Source organism: Leptopilina boulardi, unplaced genomic scaffold (assembly GCF_019393585.1).
Source record: "Leptopilina boulardi isolate dan_hultmark-lab unplaced genomic scaffold, ZJU_Lbou_2.1 LbouV2_69, whole genome shotgun sequence".
NCBI lineage: Eukaryota > Metazoa > Arthropoda > Insecta > Hymenoptera > Figitidae > Leptopilina > Leptopilina boulardi.
The window spans coordinates 395,330-416,129 of record NW_026138015.1 but is presented as its reverse complement, the minus strand read 5'-3'; the positions used below and the strand labels follow the sequence as shown (position 1 = coordinate 416,129).

The 20,800-nt window shown below is 30.0% G+C and overlaps 1 protein-coding gene across 3 annotated transcripts in view; it reads left to right on the top strand.

Annotated features, from left to right (window-relative positions):
• Positions 1 to 20,800, top strand: part of LOC127290468 (uncharacterized) — a 53,698-nt gene that overhangs the window by 23,489 nt on the left and 9,409 nt on the right. For 2 of the 3 annotated variants that reach the window (XM_051319042.1, XM_051319041.1), the window contains 13 exons: positions 114 to 245; positions 399 to 713; positions 2,161 to 2,343; positions 2,427 to 2,558; positions 2,675 to 2,989; positions 3,103 to 3,432; positions 3,509 to 3,829; positions 3,932 to 4,114; positions 15,600 to 15,731; positions 15,824 to 16,147; positions 16,899 to 17,087; positions 17,229 to 17,366; positions 17,890 to 17,997. In XM_051319042.1, coding sequence (XP_051174999.1) covers positions 114 to 245; positions 399 to 713; positions 2,161 to 2,343; positions 2,427 to 2,558; positions 2,675 to 2,989; positions 3,103 to 3,432; positions 3,509 to 3,829; positions 3,932 to 4,114; positions 15,600 to 15,731; positions 15,824 to 16,147; positions 16,899 to 17,087; positions 17,229 to 17,366; positions 17,890 to 17,997 — 2,802 coding nt within the window. The remainder of the gene's footprint in view (positions 1 to 113; positions 246 to 398; positions 714 to 2,160; positions 2,344 to 2,426; positions 2,559 to 2,674; positions 2,990 to 3,102; positions 3,433 to 3,508; positions 3,830 to 3,931; positions 4,115 to 15,599; positions 15,732 to 15,823; positions 16,148 to 16,898; positions 17,088 to 17,228; positions 17,367 to 17,889; positions 17,998 to 20,800) is intronic. The other variant, XM_051319043.1, reaches the window with a different exon arrangement.

Sequence of the window (20,800 nt, the reverse complement as noted above, 5' to 3'; positions counted from 1 at the left end):
ACGTATATGTTACGATAAATGTAAGAAAAAAAAATTCTAAAATTAAAATTTAATTTTGAAACTAATTCAAAGAAAATTTTCTGTTTAAATTAAAATTAATAAATTTTTTTTAGGCGATATTGAAAATGAAGATGAAATTCTTGAATGGCTATTATCACAACTTGAAAAAGATGAAATTGAAGATGTTACAGATGAAATGTTGGATCGATTAGTCAAAGAGGGAAAAACATTAGCAGTTTTATTTTGTAGGTTTTACTTTTAATTAATTAATTTTTTTTTTTTTTTGAAAACAAAACCACATGAAAATTTATATTTTTAAATTTTATACTGTCTCAATTATATTTAGAATTATCAATTTGATTATTATTATTATATTTTATAATTGATATTTTCAATAGATGACAATAATGATCGCAAATCACAAAGAGTTTTAAATGAACTCGAAAACATTGATGACGAATGTGATCAATTGGGTATAATTTTTGTAAAAATTGATAATTCCGAAGAGGCCAAGGAATATGGCATAGAAAAAGTTCCCAGTTTACTTTATTTTGAAAAAGGAATACCAGCATTATATGAGGGTAATTTAGAGGAGGAAGAAAAAGTACTCAAGTGGCTTGAACATCAGCAAAAAAGCGATCAAATTGAGGATATAACTGACGAAATGCTTGACATGGTTATTGAAAAAATGCCTCATGTTGCTGTACTTTTTTGTAAGTAATGCAATTAATTTTAAAAAAATCAATAAAAATTAATTCAGAACTAATATCTTTTTTTTTCAATTTTCAATAAAATAACATACTGAGGGGTCTTCTTACCTTCTTAGTTTGGTGAGAAAAAAAAATTGTTTTACCCAATATATAAAAATAACCGGGCAGAAATTTTAAAGTAAATTTGATAAATTTAAAAAAAAATCCGTCATATTGGATTTGCAATTTTGAATTTTAAAAATCAGATGCCAAATTCGTAATCAGCGACCACAAAAACCCCCGAGTAAAAAGTTTCACGTAAATCCGATTACTTTTTTTAATTTTAAGTCAACATATTGGATCCGCTATTTTTAATTTGTTAAATCTGATATCAAATTCGGATTCAGCGATCCAAAAAACCGTTGAGTAACAAGTTTTAAAGAAATTAAATCAATTTTTCACATTTTCGGTCACCATATTGGATCCGACATTTTGAATTTTTTAAATCTGACATCAAATTCAAAATCTACAACCCAAAAAACCCCCGAGTGAAAAGATTCGAGTAAATGAAATCAATTTCTTACATTTTCGGTCGCCATATTGGATCCGCCATTTTGAATTTTTTAAATCTGATATCAAATTCGGATTCAGCGATCCAAAAAACCGTTGAGTAACAAGTTTTAAAGAAATTAAATCAATTTTTCACATTTTCGGTCGCCATATTGGATCCGCCATTTTGAATTTTTTAAATCCGACATCAAATTCGGATTCAACGACCCCAAAAACCCCCGAGTAAGAAGTTTCAAGTAAATCTAATCAATTTTCACATTTTCGGTCGCCATATTGCATCCGCCATTTTGAATTTTTGAAATCTGATGTTAAATTCGAATTCAGCGCCCTCAAAAAACCATTGAGTAACAAATTTAACAATAATCCATCAGTTTATATAGCTGAACGCTTGATTTTTCTCTATTTACATTAATGACCTTGAAAAAAGTACGTTGATTATTAATCTGCTATGAATTTTTCAAAATTCAAAATGGCGGATGCAATATGGTAGAAAATTTTTTAAAAATTAATTAGATTTACTTGAAACTTTGTACTCGGGTGTTTTCGGGGTCGCTGATTACGAATCTGGCATCAGATTTTAAAAATTCAAAATGGCGGATCCAATATGAAGGAAGATTTTTTTAAATTTGATTGAAACTTGGGACTAGAAAGTTTTCAAAGTCACTGATTAAGGATTTTGCATCAGATTTTACAAATTTTTCAATAGCGGATTCAATTTGGCGGAATATATTTTTAAAAATTGATTGGATTGGAGATTTTTGAGGTCCTTGACTACAAATCTGACATAAGATTATTAACATTCAAAATTGCTGAGCCAATATAGTGGACAAATATTCAGTAAATGATAACATTTATAATATTGCAAATGATTTTAACATTAATTATAAATTTTTTTTAACAGATGACAAAGATCAAAAGAAGAGTCAAAAAGTTTTATCAGAATTGGAAAATATTGATGATGACTGTGATCAACATAATATTGCATTCGTTAAAATAGACGATGAAGATGAAGCTAAAGAATATGGAATCGATGAAGTTCCAACGCTTGTATTTTTTGAAAGAAAAATACCCCATATTTATGAAGGTAAGTTATTTTTTTCTTATATAACCAAAAACAATTTTATTTATATTTATTAAATTTATTTGCGAAAAATATTTTTTCTGCAGGTGATCTTATGAATGAGGATCAACTTTTGGGTTGGTTGTTACATCAGAAAAAACATAGCGAAATTCCAGAAGTCACTGATGAAATGATGGAGAAATTAATAGAAACAACTCCCTATTTGGCTGTACTTTTTTGTTAGTTATTTGTTTTTGTTAATATTTTTGAATTTTATAATTTTATTTTTTCTAAATTCATGAAAGATAATTATGTTTAAAAGTAGATAGTAGATTGATAATTGAAATATTTACAGATGACAAGAACGATAAACAGGATATGAGAATTTTGAATGAAATGGAAAATATTGATGATGAATTGGAGAAAGCTGGAATTGTTATTGTTCGTTTGGATAATGAAGCGGAAGCTAAGGAATATGGTATTGATCATTTACCAACGTTGGTCTACTTTGAAGGAAAGATTCCAGCAATTTATGAAGGTGATCTCCTTAATGAAGATGAGGTACTTAAATGGTTAATTGAACAAAAAGAATCGGCAACCATTGAAGAAGTTACAGATGAAATTTTAACAGATCTCATTGAGGAGCATGAGTACGTCGTTGTATTTTTCAGTAAGTTATTGATTTTCTTATTTTTTCCACAAAATCCTCGTGATATCTGACACTGTTTGATTGTTATATTTTCAACAATGTTTTTTTTTTTTTTTTTTTTTTAATATAATCAGGTGGTGATTGCGATGATGGTGACGAATGTGATAAAGTACTAAAAGAGCTGGAAAACATTGACGATGAATTAGACGAAACAGGAATAGTATTTGTCACAACTGAAGATACATCAATGGCGAAAAAACATGGAATCAAATCATTTCCCACTCTTGCCTTCTTTAGAAATAAGGAACCACTCATATTCAAAGGAGATTTAGACGATGAAGATGAAGTATTGTCATGGATTACTGATGAAAATACTCTTGAAATTCCTGGCAAAATTGAGGAAGTAAATAGTCGTATGCTGGAAAATATTCTAGAGGAAAATGATTACGTTGTTGTTTTCTTCTGTAAGTATTATTTTTCTTCTTTTTTCAAGTTTTTAATTTAATTTTAAATATTAATAATTATTTACCAAAATTTCAGATAAGGAAGGAGACAAGAAGAGTCAAAAAATTCTTCAAGAATTGGAAAATATTGACGATGAATGCGAGGAGAAGGACATTGATTTTGTGAAAATATCAGACGATGGAATAGAGAAAGAATACGATTTACCGAGTCTACCTGCTTTAGCGTTTTATAGACACAAATTTCGACAAATTTACACTGGCGATATGATGCATGAGGAGGCAATTTTAGATTGGGTTCTTGATCTTCGTACATCAACACCGGATGTAATTGAAAATGTTGATAGAAAAACGTTGCAGGTCCTGATAAATGATGTCGAGCATCTTGCTGTATTTTTCTGTAAGAGCGCGTGTACATTCTTTTCTTGTTTTTCAACTGTTTTAAATATGATAAGAAATCATTGTTGTTGTTTTTTTTTTTTTTTTTTTTTTTTTGGTGTAGACGACGACAAGTGCGAGTCATGCCCTGAGATTTTGGAGGAACTCGAGACCATTGACGATGACACGGACAAACATGGTATTCAATTTGTGAAATCAAAAGATGCCAAATTAGCCGCTGAGATTGGTATCTTCTCGTTTCCGGCTCTTGTTTACTATGAGACCGGCGTCCCAATTATGTACGACGGTAAGAGAATTTAAGCGTTCCTTATTCTATTTTTTTTAAATGGTGCCAACGAGGGTATATTACGATTTTATATTCTTATTTTCTTTAACTTTTATCCTTCAGATTTTGAGTGTTTAGTGGGTACATAATTGCTACAGAAACGTACTAGGAACGTTTCAAATCAATTTAAAATAACAAAAATTGTTGTACTGGTAAATCCATTTGGAATTTTGAAAATCTGATACTAGATTCGCAATCAGCAGCCCTGAAAATCCACATATAACAAGTTATAAGCAAATCTGATAAATATTTACAAAAATCTTCAGCAATATTGGATTCGACATTTTGAATTTTTAAAATCTGATGCCAGATTCGTAATCAGCGACCCCGAAAACCTCCGAGTAAAAAGTTTCAAGTAAATCCGATCAATTTTTATCAAATTTTTTACCATATTGCATCCGCCATTTTGAATTTTGAAAAATTCACAGCAGATTAGTAATCAGCGTACAATTTTCAAGGTCATTAATGTAAATAGAGAAAAATCAAGCGTTCAGCTATATAAACTGATGGATTATTGTTAAATTTGTTACTCAATGGTTTTTTGAGGGCGCTGAATTCGAATTTAACATCAGATTTCAAAAATTCAAAATGGCGGATGCAATATGGCGACCGAAAATGTGAAAATTGATTAGATTTACTTGAAACTTCTTACTCGGGGGTTTTTGGGGTCGCTGAATCCGAATTTGATATCAGATTTAAAAAATTCAAAATGGCGGAGCTAATATGGCGACCGAATATGTGAAACATATATCAAATTTACTTAAAACTATTCACTCGGGGGTTTTTAGGGTCGATGAATCCAAATTTTATATCAAATTTCAAAATTTCAAAATTGCGGATCCAATATGGCTACTGAAAATGTGAAAATTCAAAGGAACAAATCCAATAGAACAATAAAAAATTAAAAAATTAACCAAAATTATGGTTATAATGTAATAAAATTATATCAGCAGATAAAAAAAAGTATTCTTACAAAGTCTGTAAAATGTCAGTGCCCATTGAGTAATTTTTTCTATTCCAACACTTTTTTTTTAATTATACATTTTTTCAGTCTTTAAAAACTAAATTCTAATTAGGCTAATCACAGATGAATTATTAACTTAATATCTGAAGGATGAAAGACATTCTCGAGAAATACCGAAAGAAAAACAAGTAAAAAAAAAAAACAAAAAAAAGGCTAATGATTTTGATAATCTATGACTAATTTTAATTAGAAAAAGAATCAAATTAATTGCTCATGCATTGTGTGTGACTTTTGTAGGTAATCTTAAGAAAGAGGATGAAGTTCTGGAATGGCTAATCGAACAGAAAAGTAAGAAAACATTTAGGATGATGATTATTATAACTGGCATACTGTTCGTTGTGACTCTAGTCTCAGTCGTGACAATCCCACCGGATTATAAGTACAACACACATGCGGTCGTAATTACCCCTATAGTTCTACCACCTACGCGATCTCCGTAATTGTATTGAAAAGAAAAGACAATTTTTAATCAAAAAAAAAAAAAAAAAAAATTATAATTCTAAATTTATTATTATTACTCTAAACGGCTTTTCTGCAATGCAGCTTTGCCGCTTACTGATTTTGCGTGAAATATTTAACTTTCTTTTCTATTATTAAAAAAAAAAAAAATCGCGACGGTATATTTAGGAAGTAAGTTTTTCTTAATATCAAAATTAAACAATTTTCGCGATAATGCATGCTCTTTAATATATTTTCCGCATTTTCAAAATAATGCGGTTTTATAAGTGCTTTCGTTAACCCTAATCCCAAAAAGATGTTTTTCAACTCATCTTTTGTTTTTTCAATTCCTTCTTCTATCCTTTTGTCTCTTTTTTCTACTCTTTTTTTAAAAAAATACTATTCTCCTTTTTCCCAATCCTTTTGGCGGTTTTTTTTTTATCTTTTATAATTCAATCGGCGAACCAAAAATTTTTTTTGTACACAAGTGACTAGATAAATCGTAATTAATATTTTTCTCACTAGTGATTAACGTTATGTCCCTGTCGTGATTCTTTTTATCGAATCGAATATCACAATGAACGCTATACAATTTGCCGCTGAATTAATGTAGTTTTTTTAAAAAATAATTTTAGATCAATTTAGTCGCTGATGAAATAGAAATTTTTTTTTATAAAAGCGGCAGACACATCTGTGCATTTTTATTTTTGATCTCATGTTTTTTTTGCTTCAAATTTTAATAATAATAATAATAATAATAGCTTTTTGTGATCCTATCGACTGAAAGATAGCTAGAGTTTTACAACCCTCGACGCGCTATTTTTTACATGACCGCTGCTAATCTTCATTACACAGGTAATGATAAAGATGATGATTCGATGGATAACGATAACGATGACAATGATTCAAGAGATAATTCGAAGGATGATAGTGATTCTAATGAGGATACTGACAAGAAAGATGATAAAAGTGGAGAGGATGATTCTCAGGTTGACAAAAATGATGAGGACGAAAGTAATAGTCGAAATAATGACGACGACGATGATGATGATGATGATAGTAAAGAAAATAATGATAATGATAACGATAATAATAATGATATTAGTAAAAATGTTAGTGATGATGATGATGACAATAACGATGACGACGATTCAAATAGTGATGATGATGATGATGATAATAGTATCAATAAGGATGATGACGCTGATGATAATGATGATGATAGCGATGAAGAAATAGAAGAGGAGGATAAGAAAGGCGAAAAGAAAAAACCAAATCACAGTGTTAAAAAAAAGCTTCTATACCCAGGTAAAGACGCAACGGCGCTTGTGATAGATGAAATGAAGGTCACGTGATATCAAAATATGGTAGGCTTTCTTTTAAAGCAAGAGTTTACAATGATCTATATCAATTATTTGATTTTCGTCTCAAGTGCACAGTGTAAATAGGCTTGAACCAATTTTTTCTTTACAGTAGTTTAGAGATCCTTTTTTTAAAAAAAAAAACCGTTAGGAATCGTGATCCAATTACTCACCCATTTCGGTCAGGGTCGAGAGAAAATATTTTGAATCTTTTGTTCCTTTTTTTAATGCATTTGTTCTTTATCAATATTTATCATTTTCTATTTTTGTTTCCTATATGTTGAACCAAAAAAAAAATCCTATTCTTTAAAATCCACTTATCGATCCTGTAATATGGTGCATGTCATCTCTGAATTACAAAACAAAATTTTTTATTTACGTTATTATGGGTTGCATCGGAAAGCTATTTAAAATTCCACCGCATTTTTATCAACAATATTTTCAAGCGAGCTGATCGTTCCTTGGTAATAGCCGTCGCCTGCAGTGGAATTATCGTTTTTTTATAATCATGTTTTACAATGTTTTGATTATTACATAACATTTTTTAAAGGTATATTTATCATGTTTTAATCATCCAAATTTTTTTTTTCAAATTCAGACATATTTTCTTGTAGCAACAACAGGGAGTCATCGACTCGCTGAAAGTATTGTTTTTTTTTCTCTCGAAAACTTGCACGTTTGGCTTTTGCTGCGCAATGGGATTATAATACACATTTCTGCGCTTCAATCTTTAGGGTTTCATATAACTAACTTTTATTTATGTTTATTTCCTTTTTTTGGTCTTTAACTGTCTTTATAATTTTTATGAAATTTCTTATTTTAATCAAATAAAACCTTATTTTTCCATTATTGTTTGTAATTTGAGATATTTTCTTTTATTCAAAAAAAAAAAAAAAAAAATTTATTTTATTTTCGGTCTATTGCAAAAGCCATTTTCTTTTTTTCATTTTTGAAAATTCATTTTGTCTGATTCGTGTATATTTGCTTACTGCAGGCGACGGCTGTTTCTACATCGGGATGGGAGCAAAAACCGCGAAACCAAAGATTCCCTCCTATCAGCCTTACCAGTGCTGTCCATCCAAGGTGAAAGGTGGTACCAAGGTCGCTAAGGTCAGTCCAATTCCAAAGAATAAGTTGCGGGAAAGTAAACCCATCAGGCCTACTCCAATAGCACCACCAGCCCTCAAACCTATAAACAAGCTTACTGCCAAGGACATCAAAAAATCGGCCACCGCTTCCGCCAAGGACAAAACTACTAAACAATCTCGAGCCGAGACTTCGAAGAAAAGCAAGAAAGGATTCTTTGGAAGCGGTAAATATCTACGATCGATATAAATTGCTTTCCTGTGTCACACTTTATGCGTTAAAACCTACAGATTAATCATTAAAACAAGTTTGATACTCTGTGTATGGGATGTAATAATAATGAGAATTTTAGGTTTTTGTAGGAATGTTCTATTGTTCTTCAAAGTTGGGTCAGAATTATGCTAAGTTGGTCAAGCCGACTCGGATGCCTGGACCCATGTAGGGCTATACTCCCGATGTTAATAAACCAAAGTCGGGTCAATACATTAAGACCATAGTTGACAATCACCTTGGGATCATTAAAAATTTTGCTTGGATGTCTAGTTCTGTCAGAAGTAGGATTAATGAAAGTAGATTACGAAAGTCGTAAACTTTAATTTTGTTAAGTCTCCGAATATCTTTGGAGAAGCTTTTGCTGATCTTCTTCTTCCCTTTACGTCCCCAAATTGTTATGCCTAGATCGGGAACCATCATCCATTTCACAAGCAGTGAGTCTGGGTGTCATCTTTCTTCTCAAATTCGCGGCATTTGGGATCTTCTACAGTAGCCATTTAATGTCAATGATAAGGGGATGTGTCTCTATCCCCAGCCCAGACATTTATCAGAAACATCAAACGTTGGCTTAGGTCAGAAAAATTGTTCCCTAGTTCCACTAAATTAATTACAACCTATACTATTTGAAATAGATGACCTCATGAGATGCCAAACTACTTTATCCCTCTGGAATACCCTCCAGGAGTCTACACTTTGAACCATGATAGATGTCATCTTATCAGAGTTGTATTGGATACCAATCGTCTCAAACATGGCATTCCTTTCTTCATTCCAGTGCCTGTAGGAAGAAACTGTGTTTTGTGTCATCTACTAGAACATCACACGGCAAATACTATGCTTCTTATTTTATTTTAAATCTTTCGAGGTACTGGCGAAAACCATATCCTGGCAACGCTTGGATCAGGTAGTAGCCAACTTCACCGTATTTTTTTCGAAAACAGTTGGATAGGTAGGTCATCTTTAGAATGACTTTAGAACGTTTCTTTAGAAACTTTAGAACTAGAATATTGTTTCAACCTAGAAAAAGCTAGAAATCCCACCACTGTTACTAAATTATTAACTAGCCTGTGACAGCTATAAATCACACCTTTGTCACCGAATTATTGATGACAGTAATTCCACCGCCGTCACCAAATTAATGATTGTGATAAATCCCGTCTATGTCACCGAATTATTAAACTAAAAATTATCAAAAATCCCACCGCTGTCACTGAGTTATTGGTTGACCGGTAATAACTAAAAATCCCACCACTGTCACTAAACTATTCCTTCGTATAAAGCCAGAAATCTGTAATCGAATAAATAAACTGCAAAATTTCAAAAATCCCACCGCTGTCACCGAATTATGAACTAACCGGAAAAATCTAATAATTCCAGCGCTGTCAGCGTTGAACCATACTTTAATAGGAAGTTTTCGAAGCACTAATAGGTACGTAGGTCCATAGAGGACTATAGTCCCGATATTCGTAGCCTATCCTTTTCGCTACTTTGACCACAAGGTACTGTGAGGATGGTGAAATGCCTCTTACGACATCGAATTCCTTGTGATGGCTTCTTTTTTCCCCACAAGATAGACGATGTCTAGAGTGCAAGAAAATCCAAATGGGGGAGGATACCCAATGAAATGACGAAGCAGTTAGTTACACTCATCTTGGCCCCGATATCACTCCAACAGGATTCCCGCAGCTGTCATTAAATTATTAACTAATCAGTAAAAACTAAAAATCCCACCGTTGTCTCTTAATTATATAAATCGAAAAATGTCAGCAATCCTACCGATGTCACCAATTACTATTACTTTCAAGAATTTCGGAAATCCCACCGCTGTCCCTAAATTATTAACTAATCAATAAAAACAAAAAATCCCACCGCTGTCCTCCTAATTATATAAAGCAAAAAATGTCAGCCTACTTCCAAGTCTGATGCCTAGAGCCCATACTCTTAGGTTATGTGGGGATGACCGCTCTTGTTCTGGCCGATCCACTAAAAACCACACTCTTTTTGGGACATATACTCCACTGGCAGAACTGCTTCCAAGCTCTGCACATCGCCAGTAAAAGTCTCCTTATCTTCCTTCCTGACTTAAATCCTTAACTGAGCGCTAGTGGAAGAAGGAGGAGAGCCAGTTAAGGTCTCCCCTATCCTCCGCAAGCACCCAGCCGAGCAGCAGGATTTCTCCAGGTCAACCTCATCCTCCTGTCGTCCTCATTACTTGCGTAATGAAGGACTGGATGTTTCTCCAAGAGTCAGCACTCTGCAACATAATTGAAACCATTTTTTTAACTGTGACTCCAGTTCCCACAGCCGAAAACATGGCTTGCCTAAGTTCACGCCAGTGCGCACAGAAAAAGAGCGTGTGCTCTGCGTCGTTAATGTATGCTGCTTTTTCGATGCGTGAACCGTTCCAATACACACATTTTGCGTCTGCTTCTATTTTGAATCTGTAAAAATACTGGCCGAAACAACCATGAACCGACAACGCTTGTATAAGGTAGTAGCCAACTTCGCCGTGTTTCCTTTCCAACCATGTACCGAGGTGAGGAATCAGGCGGTAGGTCCACCTACCTTTTGATTCTCCATCCCATCTCTCCTACCATTTCTGAACTAGTTTACTTCTGAACTCTCTACGTATTATCGCTTTGAGTCTATCGCTACGTTCTGAAGTACCTGGATCTATGCTTCCAACCACTTTGGTGACCTCCATAAAGAAATCTTTCTCGTTGCATTTGTCGTCGATTTTAATCCCAAGATCTTCTATTTTATCTAATCCGTTTTTGCTCACTATTGCGTCTTCTATAAATATTTTTGGCCTGGCGTATCGTCCAAACAACTAAAAATCCATTGTTTCAATCCATTCTACAAAATACGCTGACAGCAAAATTAAGTTTACCTAAAACTATAATATCTAACTAACGTTTTCTAATGCAAAATGCTTTAATAATCCATAACATTGATAATTTCACAAAAAGTATCTAAACCTCAGTTATGATGAGAAAGGTAATTTATAAAATTAAAATAAATATTCATTTATTTGAATTATTTTTATAAATACCAATATAAACAACCGACTACATGATTGAAATATCGTCTTGAATGATTTCTCAATTATCGGATGTTGCAGTTGTTGCTGGAATACCGTACATTATGAAGATCTAAAGAAAATTTGGAGAAAATGATAAAAAAAAGGATTAATATGAGGATCAACATACTAAACAGGTCAACAGAATAAAGAAACTTGAACTGGATTTTGCAATCAGGCAAAGTTAGTGGAAAATAACTATTCCATCTTGAATCGTTACCATCATAAAAAAAATATTCAGCTCAGTCGGATAAGTTAAATAGGCAGTTACCGTACCTATTTTACAATAACTATTTAAAACTATTGCTTATTGAACAACAAATGTCCGGACGAAAAAAAATTAACCGACCATGACAAAATACTGTAATTACCATAATTTTGTCTAATACGCCTATCCATAATTTTTTTCCCCCTATTCCTTGTCGAAGGGTTTCTTTTTAATGTTTTATCATTTCTGCACTAAAGTCAAAAATATTTTTTGATCCAAGTACAATGGAAAATAGATCTTTCAGACGATATTCTTTTTTTGGGTTTTAAATATCCTCTTTTTTTTGCTTACAGCATGTTCTTTTTAACTAATTTTTAATTGTAAAGATAATTTAACTTCAGCATTTGTTTTCATTTTCATTCTTTTTACTTTCATCGAGAAGTTATCATTTTGTTTTGTTCTTTTTTCTACGAATTTACAGTGTCAGAAAAAATTTCCATCACAAATTCCCTCCCTCTATATATTATATACAATAATCGTTTTACTAATCCGCTTAATTTTTTGATCTCCACTTTGCATTCAATGAACCTTTATTTTTTTTCTTTTTTCAAATAATGCAACAAGACTGATAAGTCACAAAATGCTCTACAAATTTTTTCTTTTTTTTGTAGAAAATAATATTGCTTATTTCATAAAAAATAATTTTCATTTCTGCCATTTTTATTCAATGTGAGGTGCTTTAAAAAAAACACAAACAACGGCTGCCAATCTCTTGCCACTAATGTTTTTGCTTCACAAAAATAAAAATTTCTCTCGTTTTTAAGAACACTCTAGTCAAAAAATATATTATGTAAAAAAATATTAAAAAAAAAATTATGCCTTGTAAAAATCGCCTTATGAAATACATACGAGCATATTTGTGCAATTGTTGTGTAAATTTTTGTTTGCATATGCGCAACTTCATGTTTCTTTTCGGGTTTAAAAAAAAATGTTTTCTTTTTTCATCAAAAAATTTTAAAGTTTCCCTCTGAATGCATTTTTCTATAAAAAAAAAAAACCTATTTATTATATAGAATGTGTGAGATGACGAATATTTTTGAATTCGGAGGATGAAGGAAATTGAGATATAATAAATGTAAATTTGATGAATGGTTATTTAGTACCATATAATATAGTTTTTGAAATGTTGTTGCAATTGAGCAAACAAATTTTTCAATTTTAAATATATATTAAAATAATTTCTATATTTAATTCAAAAAAAAAAAATTAAATGTTAATTTTTAAATCTTTTATGAAAAGTCATCAATGATCCTCGCGAAAACCACGCATTGCATCTATTTATTCATATTTAAAATAATTTTGGAAAAAATGCCCAAATCTGTCCACTAGTTTTTTTTTCTATTAAAAAAAAAAATCGTCTACGATAGTAAACTGTGTGTAATATTCGGAAAAAAAATGCTTGTAGTAAAAGAGAATTTTTTTTTTGTCATTCATTGCAAAACATATGATTCACATATAATTAAATTACATGAATGTATTTATTAACTTCATTAATCATATTCATATAAATATTTTTTTATAGTTGCTGTTAATTTTTTCCGAATTTTGGAACAGTTTACTTATTTTAGAAAGTTATTTATTATTAATTTATTGAATAATTATATAATAATGTTATTATAATTAATTATTATTATTATTATTGAATCTCACGCGGTGGGCGGAGAAAAAAAAATGCACACACACACACGCCGTACTGTATAAGTTAACAACATCAAATTATTAATTGAAATAAATTTAACGCATGTACGAAAAATTACATGTTACGGCAAATAAATAAACAAATTTCCTAATACCAAAACGTTATTCTTTCTCTTTTTGTTCACAAAAAAAAATGATAAAACAAATTTTCATTACAATAAGAAACATAATTGAAAAAATCCTATTAATTTAAAAATACGATTATAAAATCAATTTTTGACAATTTAATTAATTATTACATTTTTCTAATAGATAAAAAGTGGTTTTCATTTATTATTTATTAAATCTAGGGGATTTTTTTTTAATTTTATGGCAACTTTATATTTTTTAATACTGTCAGGAGAAATTGATTTACATAAAGAAAAAAATATTTTACAAACACTTTTTTTATGAAATTTTTATATACATTAAAATATATAATTTCTAGATGAAATTTTTATTTATAGAAAATATTTTTCTAAATATTATTATTTTTAAAAATATTATTTCTTTGATGACTACAATTTTTTATATCAAACAAATTTCCAATGTCAGATTTGAAAAATTCAAAATGGCAATTCCAATATGACGGAAATTCAATCGAATTTGATCAAAGTTACCAGATATCAAAATGGCGGATCAAAAATGGTTGATTTTCGTTGAGTTTAACAGATTTACTTAAAACTTGTTTCTCACGGGTGTTTTTGAGGTACCCGCTTGTAAATTTGGCATCAGATTTTCATAATTTAAAATGTCGGTACTAATATGGCGGAATTTATTTTTTATTTCATAGTATTAACTTTGAATCTCGTTGTTAGGTAGTTTTTGGTGTCAGTGATTACAGATTTATAATCATATTTGTAATTGACGACCTCAAAAATCTTCCGAGTAACAAGTTTTAAGCAAATTGAAAAAAAATCCGCCATTTTAATACAGTTATTTTGGAATTTTGTAAATCTCACCTCATATTCGCAATCAACAATTCCAAAAATCTCCGATGAACAAGTTTTAAGCGAATTCGATCAATTTTGCAAAATTCTTCTGCCATATTGAATCCGCCATTTTGAAAAATTCTTCCGCCATATTGGATACGCCATTTTGAATTTCGAAAATCTGGTGTCAGAATCGTAATCAGTGTTTATTTCAAACACCTTTTTCGCGAAAAGATCATTTTGGACACATGTACAGAAAAAAAATTTCCAATGCTAAAATTAACGATTTTTATAATGTTATAACTATTTTACAGAACATATTTAAAAACAAAAAAAAAATAAAAACACATGTTTGTTTAATTGCATTAAATATAAAAATGTAATTATAAATGTCAAAAAAATTGCTTTTAAAAAATTACATTTCCCTTAAAACCTAAATAAAAAACAGCTTTTTTCCCCAAAAAAATTCATTAATTTTTGTTTTTATTGTCTTAAAAATTCTGTGTTGTTTTATGTTTATATTGTGCTATTGGCACAATATTTTTGATAATTATTTCCTCTTTTTCTAAATTTTCGGATTTTTTAAAATTTACTTCGATTTAATAAGTATATTTAATAGAATTAAATTTCGGAAAAAAAAATAATCTTCGTGTGTTATTTGTAAGGAATTTTATATTATATTTTTTGTAGTAAGGAATTTTTTTTTTTTTTTTATTGAGAAAACGAAATAGTTTAATAATGAACAGCATTCTCGTTTGCGAACTCACGCGCTTCTGAGGGCACACGATTCAAAAATGTCTTCTTCGAGTTTGAAAGCTTAGGAACGTTCGACCTCATTCCATTATTGCGACTGACTGTGATGCTAAGAGTAGAACGCACATTACATGACATTTCTCCTCTATACGAGATGATGTATCTCAGTAGTAGAATATTATTCTTGTCACAAAATTCAAAAACATATTTAAAAGAAAAAATAAATAAATTTTATTTATACAGATTTCAAAAATATTTATTTTTTTATAAAATTTTTGAATATAAATATATTTGGGATTTTTAGAATTAATCGATTAGCCATGGCAGAACACTTTTTTCTAAGAAGAATGTTTTTTCTAAATTTTCATGTATTATGATTTATATTTTAATTGAAAAGACTATAACAATAAAAAAAAGGAAAATAAAGAAGTAAATCGTAATTTATCTTCACGAATTCATCATCCATTAGCACCAGGTATGGATAATGAAAAAATTACAAATTTCATCAAAAAAAATCGGAAAATAATATTTTATTATTATTTTCCACAAATATAGGAAATTTACTTGACGAGGCGGAAGTATTGGATTGGATGGTGAAGCAAAAAAATGACGCGAGTATTGAAGAAATTGATCGTGACACTTTGACAAAGTACATTGAAACCAAGGAATTTTTAGCAGTGATTTTTTGTAAGAATAAAAACTACGATATTCATATAATAGTAAATATATTGTTTATTTAACAAAAAAAAAAAAAATAATAATTTGTTTTTTTTTCGTAGATAAAGAAGATGATCCAGAAACGCCAAGAGTTTTGAGACACATTGAATTAATTGATGATGAAGCATCAGAATATGGAATAAAAATTGTACAAATGAAAGATCGTTTAATGGCTAAAAAATATGGATACAGAAATCCACCTGGTATCACATATTTTCGAAAGGGTAAATATATAAATTACGATGGTGACATTGATGATGAGGAGGAAATTTTAGATTGGTTGACAAATCCCGAAAATATGGAACTCACTGATCATATTGAAAGAATTAATAGGAAAATGTTTCATAAAATTAGACAATCAACTGATTATCTTGCTGTCTTTTTCTGTGAGTATTATTTTTATATTGAATTTTAAAAAAATTAAAATAAATTTTTTTTAATTATTAAAAATAATGATAGACAACTTTTTTTTTTTTAATTATCGATTTACTATTTTGAACTGTTTATGTAATTTTAAAATGATTTTAAATTATTTATTTCAAAGAAATTTTGAAATTGTTTAGAAATTGACAAAATTTAGGTTAATCGGTATATGTCCATTAGCGCTACAGTGGACACTTTCGGAAATATGATAGAGAACTTACTTACCGACAGAATAGACAAAAATTTACGTCGGTCGATAATACAGAACCCTAGTAAAAGTGAAATAATAGAAATTCTTTTACTTAATATTCTTTTTTAAATATAAATTAATTTATTAATTGCATTATTAATTTGTCGTCTGCTAGCATAGCGCTTTGCGCGTCACCTACAACTTGGTAAGCGCGCGTAATTCAATTCCAATTTAAAATTATTTATATTTAAAAAAATTCTCGAAAATAATAAATAATAATAATTAATACAAATAAATTAAAATTAGTACTTACAACTAAAAATTTTATTTTATTTGTATTATTATTATTTCTATTATTTTTATCTTCTCACTTTCATCAGGGGAAAGAAAAATATAACTAGTTTCAAAAAATAATAATTATTTCCGTAATTCGTACTTAGTTTCCAAATAATGAAAAAAAAAAAAATTTAGAAAATGCCAATTTTTTTTGTGAAAAAGACATTAAGCTATAATAATGTGTTTAGATAGTAACGACTGTAAACAATGCAGTCGCGTTCTTTCTGAAATTGAGCATATTGATGATGACGCCGATAGTGCTGGTATTAAATTCGTCAAAATTGATGACAAACAATTGGCCAAGGATTATGGAGTTTTTGCATTACCGGGAATTTTATTTTTTAAAATGGGATCAAAGGAACCTGTCATCTATGCTGGTGAATATTTTTCATATAAAATTTTTTATTCAAAAATTTAAATTATTTCTGTTATGGAAAATAAATACCTTTCTTTTTTTGGAGGACAAAAATAATTTATAAATCGTGGAATTTTCCTTTTTTTTTTTTTTTTTTCAACAGGCGATTTATATGAAGAGGAACAAATCTTACAGTGGTTAATGATTCAAAAGGATCCATCGAGTGAAGTGATTGAAGCACTGGAAGGCGAGGATTTACTTCATCTTATTCGAGAATCGGATTCATTAGCGGTTTACTTCTGTAAGTCGAGCAGTCCCAAGGGCTCAACAATCTGCCAAGCAGGAATGTATCTCTAGCCTGCTGCAGCTATTCAATAATAATAATAATAATTATTATTAATCATTTATGTCTCGCGCGCGCGCTTATGCTTTTTCAAAATGTCTTTTTAATATGCAAAAATCTTTTTCATTTAAATTCGTAATTTAACGAAAAACAATTTTTCAAAAATTTTAAATGAAAGTAATTTTAATACTAAAAAATATTTATTTCAACTAAAGAACGTAAAGAGAAACAAATTCTATTTCCCTTAGACCAAAAAAAAAGGAAAAAAAACATTCTTTTATATTCTAAGAGAAAAGAAAACGCAGTGAACGCGTACATAGAATGAATCGATACGTTGATTTTCTAGTCAACAATCAGCTGAATTGAATAGACAGCTTTTTTTGACTCTCTTGTTTCATTTTTTTTTCTTTTTTTCATCTTATTTCTATTATTTTATTGTGACAAGAGCTGTACACAAATCGTATATATACTAATGTCGTAGGGAACAGAACACTTTGCGACATGTGCCAATCAAAAGTTTTCCGCAAGCAGAGACGCCACAAGCAGGAACAGAAGTCTACTGATGCTGAAACAAATGAAGATTCCACTGGTATACGAGAACCAAATCTGGTTAATCTCCACCCCCCCCCACCGTTTTGTTTAATTGATAAGAGAAGTTTTCCAATTAAACATAATATTGTGTTTAATCAAGTTGATTTTACTTTCGAATTTCGAAAATTTCGAAAAAAAAAATAAGGAAAACTCCTCCCTTTGTTCCTATATATATATATTTAGAATTTGAATCCAAGATCCTGCAAGAGAATTTTCATTTTTTTCAACCTTTGGGTTTTTGCATTCTGAACCCTTCAAAAGAAAATGTTTGTTTATGTATATTAACCCATTACTGACAAAAATATTTGTTTCGAATTGAAAAATCTATATGGAACAAGTTTCAAGCGAATTCGATCAATTTTGAAAAATTCTTCAGCCATATTGAATCCGCCATTTTAAAATTTCAAAATCTGTTGTAAAATCTATAATCAGTAATCTTAACCCCCCTCCCCTGTAACAAGTTTCAAGTGAATACGCTCAATTTGAAAAAACTCCCTCCATATTGGATCTGACATATTTAATTTTAAAAATCTAATGCCAAATTCAAAATCAGCGACCTCAAAAACCCCCCCCAGGTAACAAGTTTCCAGTGAATCCGATCAATTTGAAAAAAAATCATCCGCCATATTGGATCCGACATTTTGATTTTGAAGAATCTGATGTCAGATTCGAAATCAGTGACCTCAATACCCCTGAGTAATGAGTTTCTATCTAATCCAATTTATTTTTAAGAATATTCCACCGCTTTAAATCCATCATCTTGAATTTTCAAAATCTGATGCAAAATCTGTAATCAGGAACCTTGAAAACTCCCTAGTAACAAGTTTCAAGCAAATCTGATCAATTTAAAAAAATAATCATCCGCCACATTTGCATCCGCCATTATTATTTTGGAAAATCTGATGCTAAATTTGTAATCAGTGACCGTAAAAATCGCATAGTAACGAGTTTCTAGCGAAACTGATCAATTTTCAACAAAATCTTCCGCCATATTGGATTCGACATTTTGATTTTTGAAAATCTAATGTCAGATTTGTAATCAGTGCCCCCGAAAACCACCGAGTAAAAAGTTTCAAACAAATCTGATCATTTCTCAAAAAATCTTCCAGCATATTGTATCCGCCATTTTTAATTTCGAAAACCCCACAGTCGATTTGTAATCAGCGTACATTTTCCAAGGTCAATACTGTTTATAAAAAATAAGAAGCTTTTAGCTAAATAAACTAACTAATAATTATTAAATTTGTTACCTAGGGATTTTTGGGGTTACTGATTAAAATCGATTTTAAAATCCGAATTTGATGTTACATTTAAAAAATTTAAAATAGCGGATCCAATATGTCAAAAAAAAATTTGAAAATTGATTTGATTTACTTGAAACTTGTTACTCAGGGATTTTTTGGGTCGTTGAATCCGAATTTAATGTTACATTTAAAAAATTCAAAATGGATCCAATAAAGCGAAAAAAAATTTTGTAAATTGATTAGATTTACATAAAACTTCCCAGATAGCACGGAAACTTGCAGCAAGCTTGCGGCAAGCTTACCGTGCAAGCTTGTCTGAGCTAGCGAAATATCCCACCCAGGGCAAACTTGCCGTGAAAGCTTGCTGTATACTTTCCAGGAAAGGTTGCTGCAATCTTGCCATGAAAGATTGCTGTAAGCTTGCTACGTAAGGTTGCAGGAGAATTTCAACAAGCTTCTGGAAAGGTTGCTGCAAGCTTGCTGCAATTTTTAAAAAATACATTTTAAATTTTAAAAAAATTTATTTGTTTTCTAAATTTGAAGATCCTTGTGACGTTTATTATTATTAATTATGTCCTGTTTATTTTCATTTGGAAACTTAACGAGAAAATTTTCGTAACAAATTTGAGGGGACTGGGAATTGAACCCGGGTTCGACAGACACTAACCAAAGACCCTAACCGAGAACCTACTCGACCAACTAACAGAGAATAAAAAAATCTTCCTCTCAACTTTCGACTGTTTTTATGAGTTGAAAAACAGTTGAAAAACGGCGGGCTTTTTCAAAATTCTTTTAAATATAAATTTTGTGTTTTTTATTTCATTTGTTAATTAATCAATGTTATTATTCCGTGCTATCTGGGTTGTTACTACGTAGAAAAAACCTATTCTCATTTTTGTTGCAACTCAAAATGAACCAATGCTAAACGACATAGACAGTGGCGCTAGCAATTTGGTTCATTTTTGTTGCACTTAAAAATGAGCCGCCTACACTGCTCATTGTGAGTTCAATTTTTTTCTGTATAGATAATGTCAGATTTAAGTTATTCAAAATAACGGATTCAATCTGGCGGCATAAAATTTAAAAATTGATCAAATTCTTTTGCTACCTGTTATTAGCGGTTTTTTTTTATCTTTAATTTTCCTTTTCATTTTAATTCAACTCTCTTTTATTGATACATTTTGATTTGATTTATTACTGAGTTGTGATTAAAAATATGAAGAGAAATTATTAATTCATCTGTTTTTGGGGTCACTGATCAATACTGTCTAATCATGTGGGATTTAAAATTTCAGTTTCAATTCAAAGTGAAAATTTTTGACATTTTGAAGTTAATGGGTTAATGCATACATTTATACAAATTTAATAATACTAGAAACCTGAAATTCTCTTCAATAGTTGATATAAATTTTTAAAATTAACGAAAAATTTTCTTGTAAATTCTTTAAATTTCCCTTTTTAAGATTGTAAGAAAAATTCGTCGAATAATCCTAATGAAAAAGTATTAAATTTATTTATTATTTATTATATTAATTCTATTAAAGTATCTTAATTTTT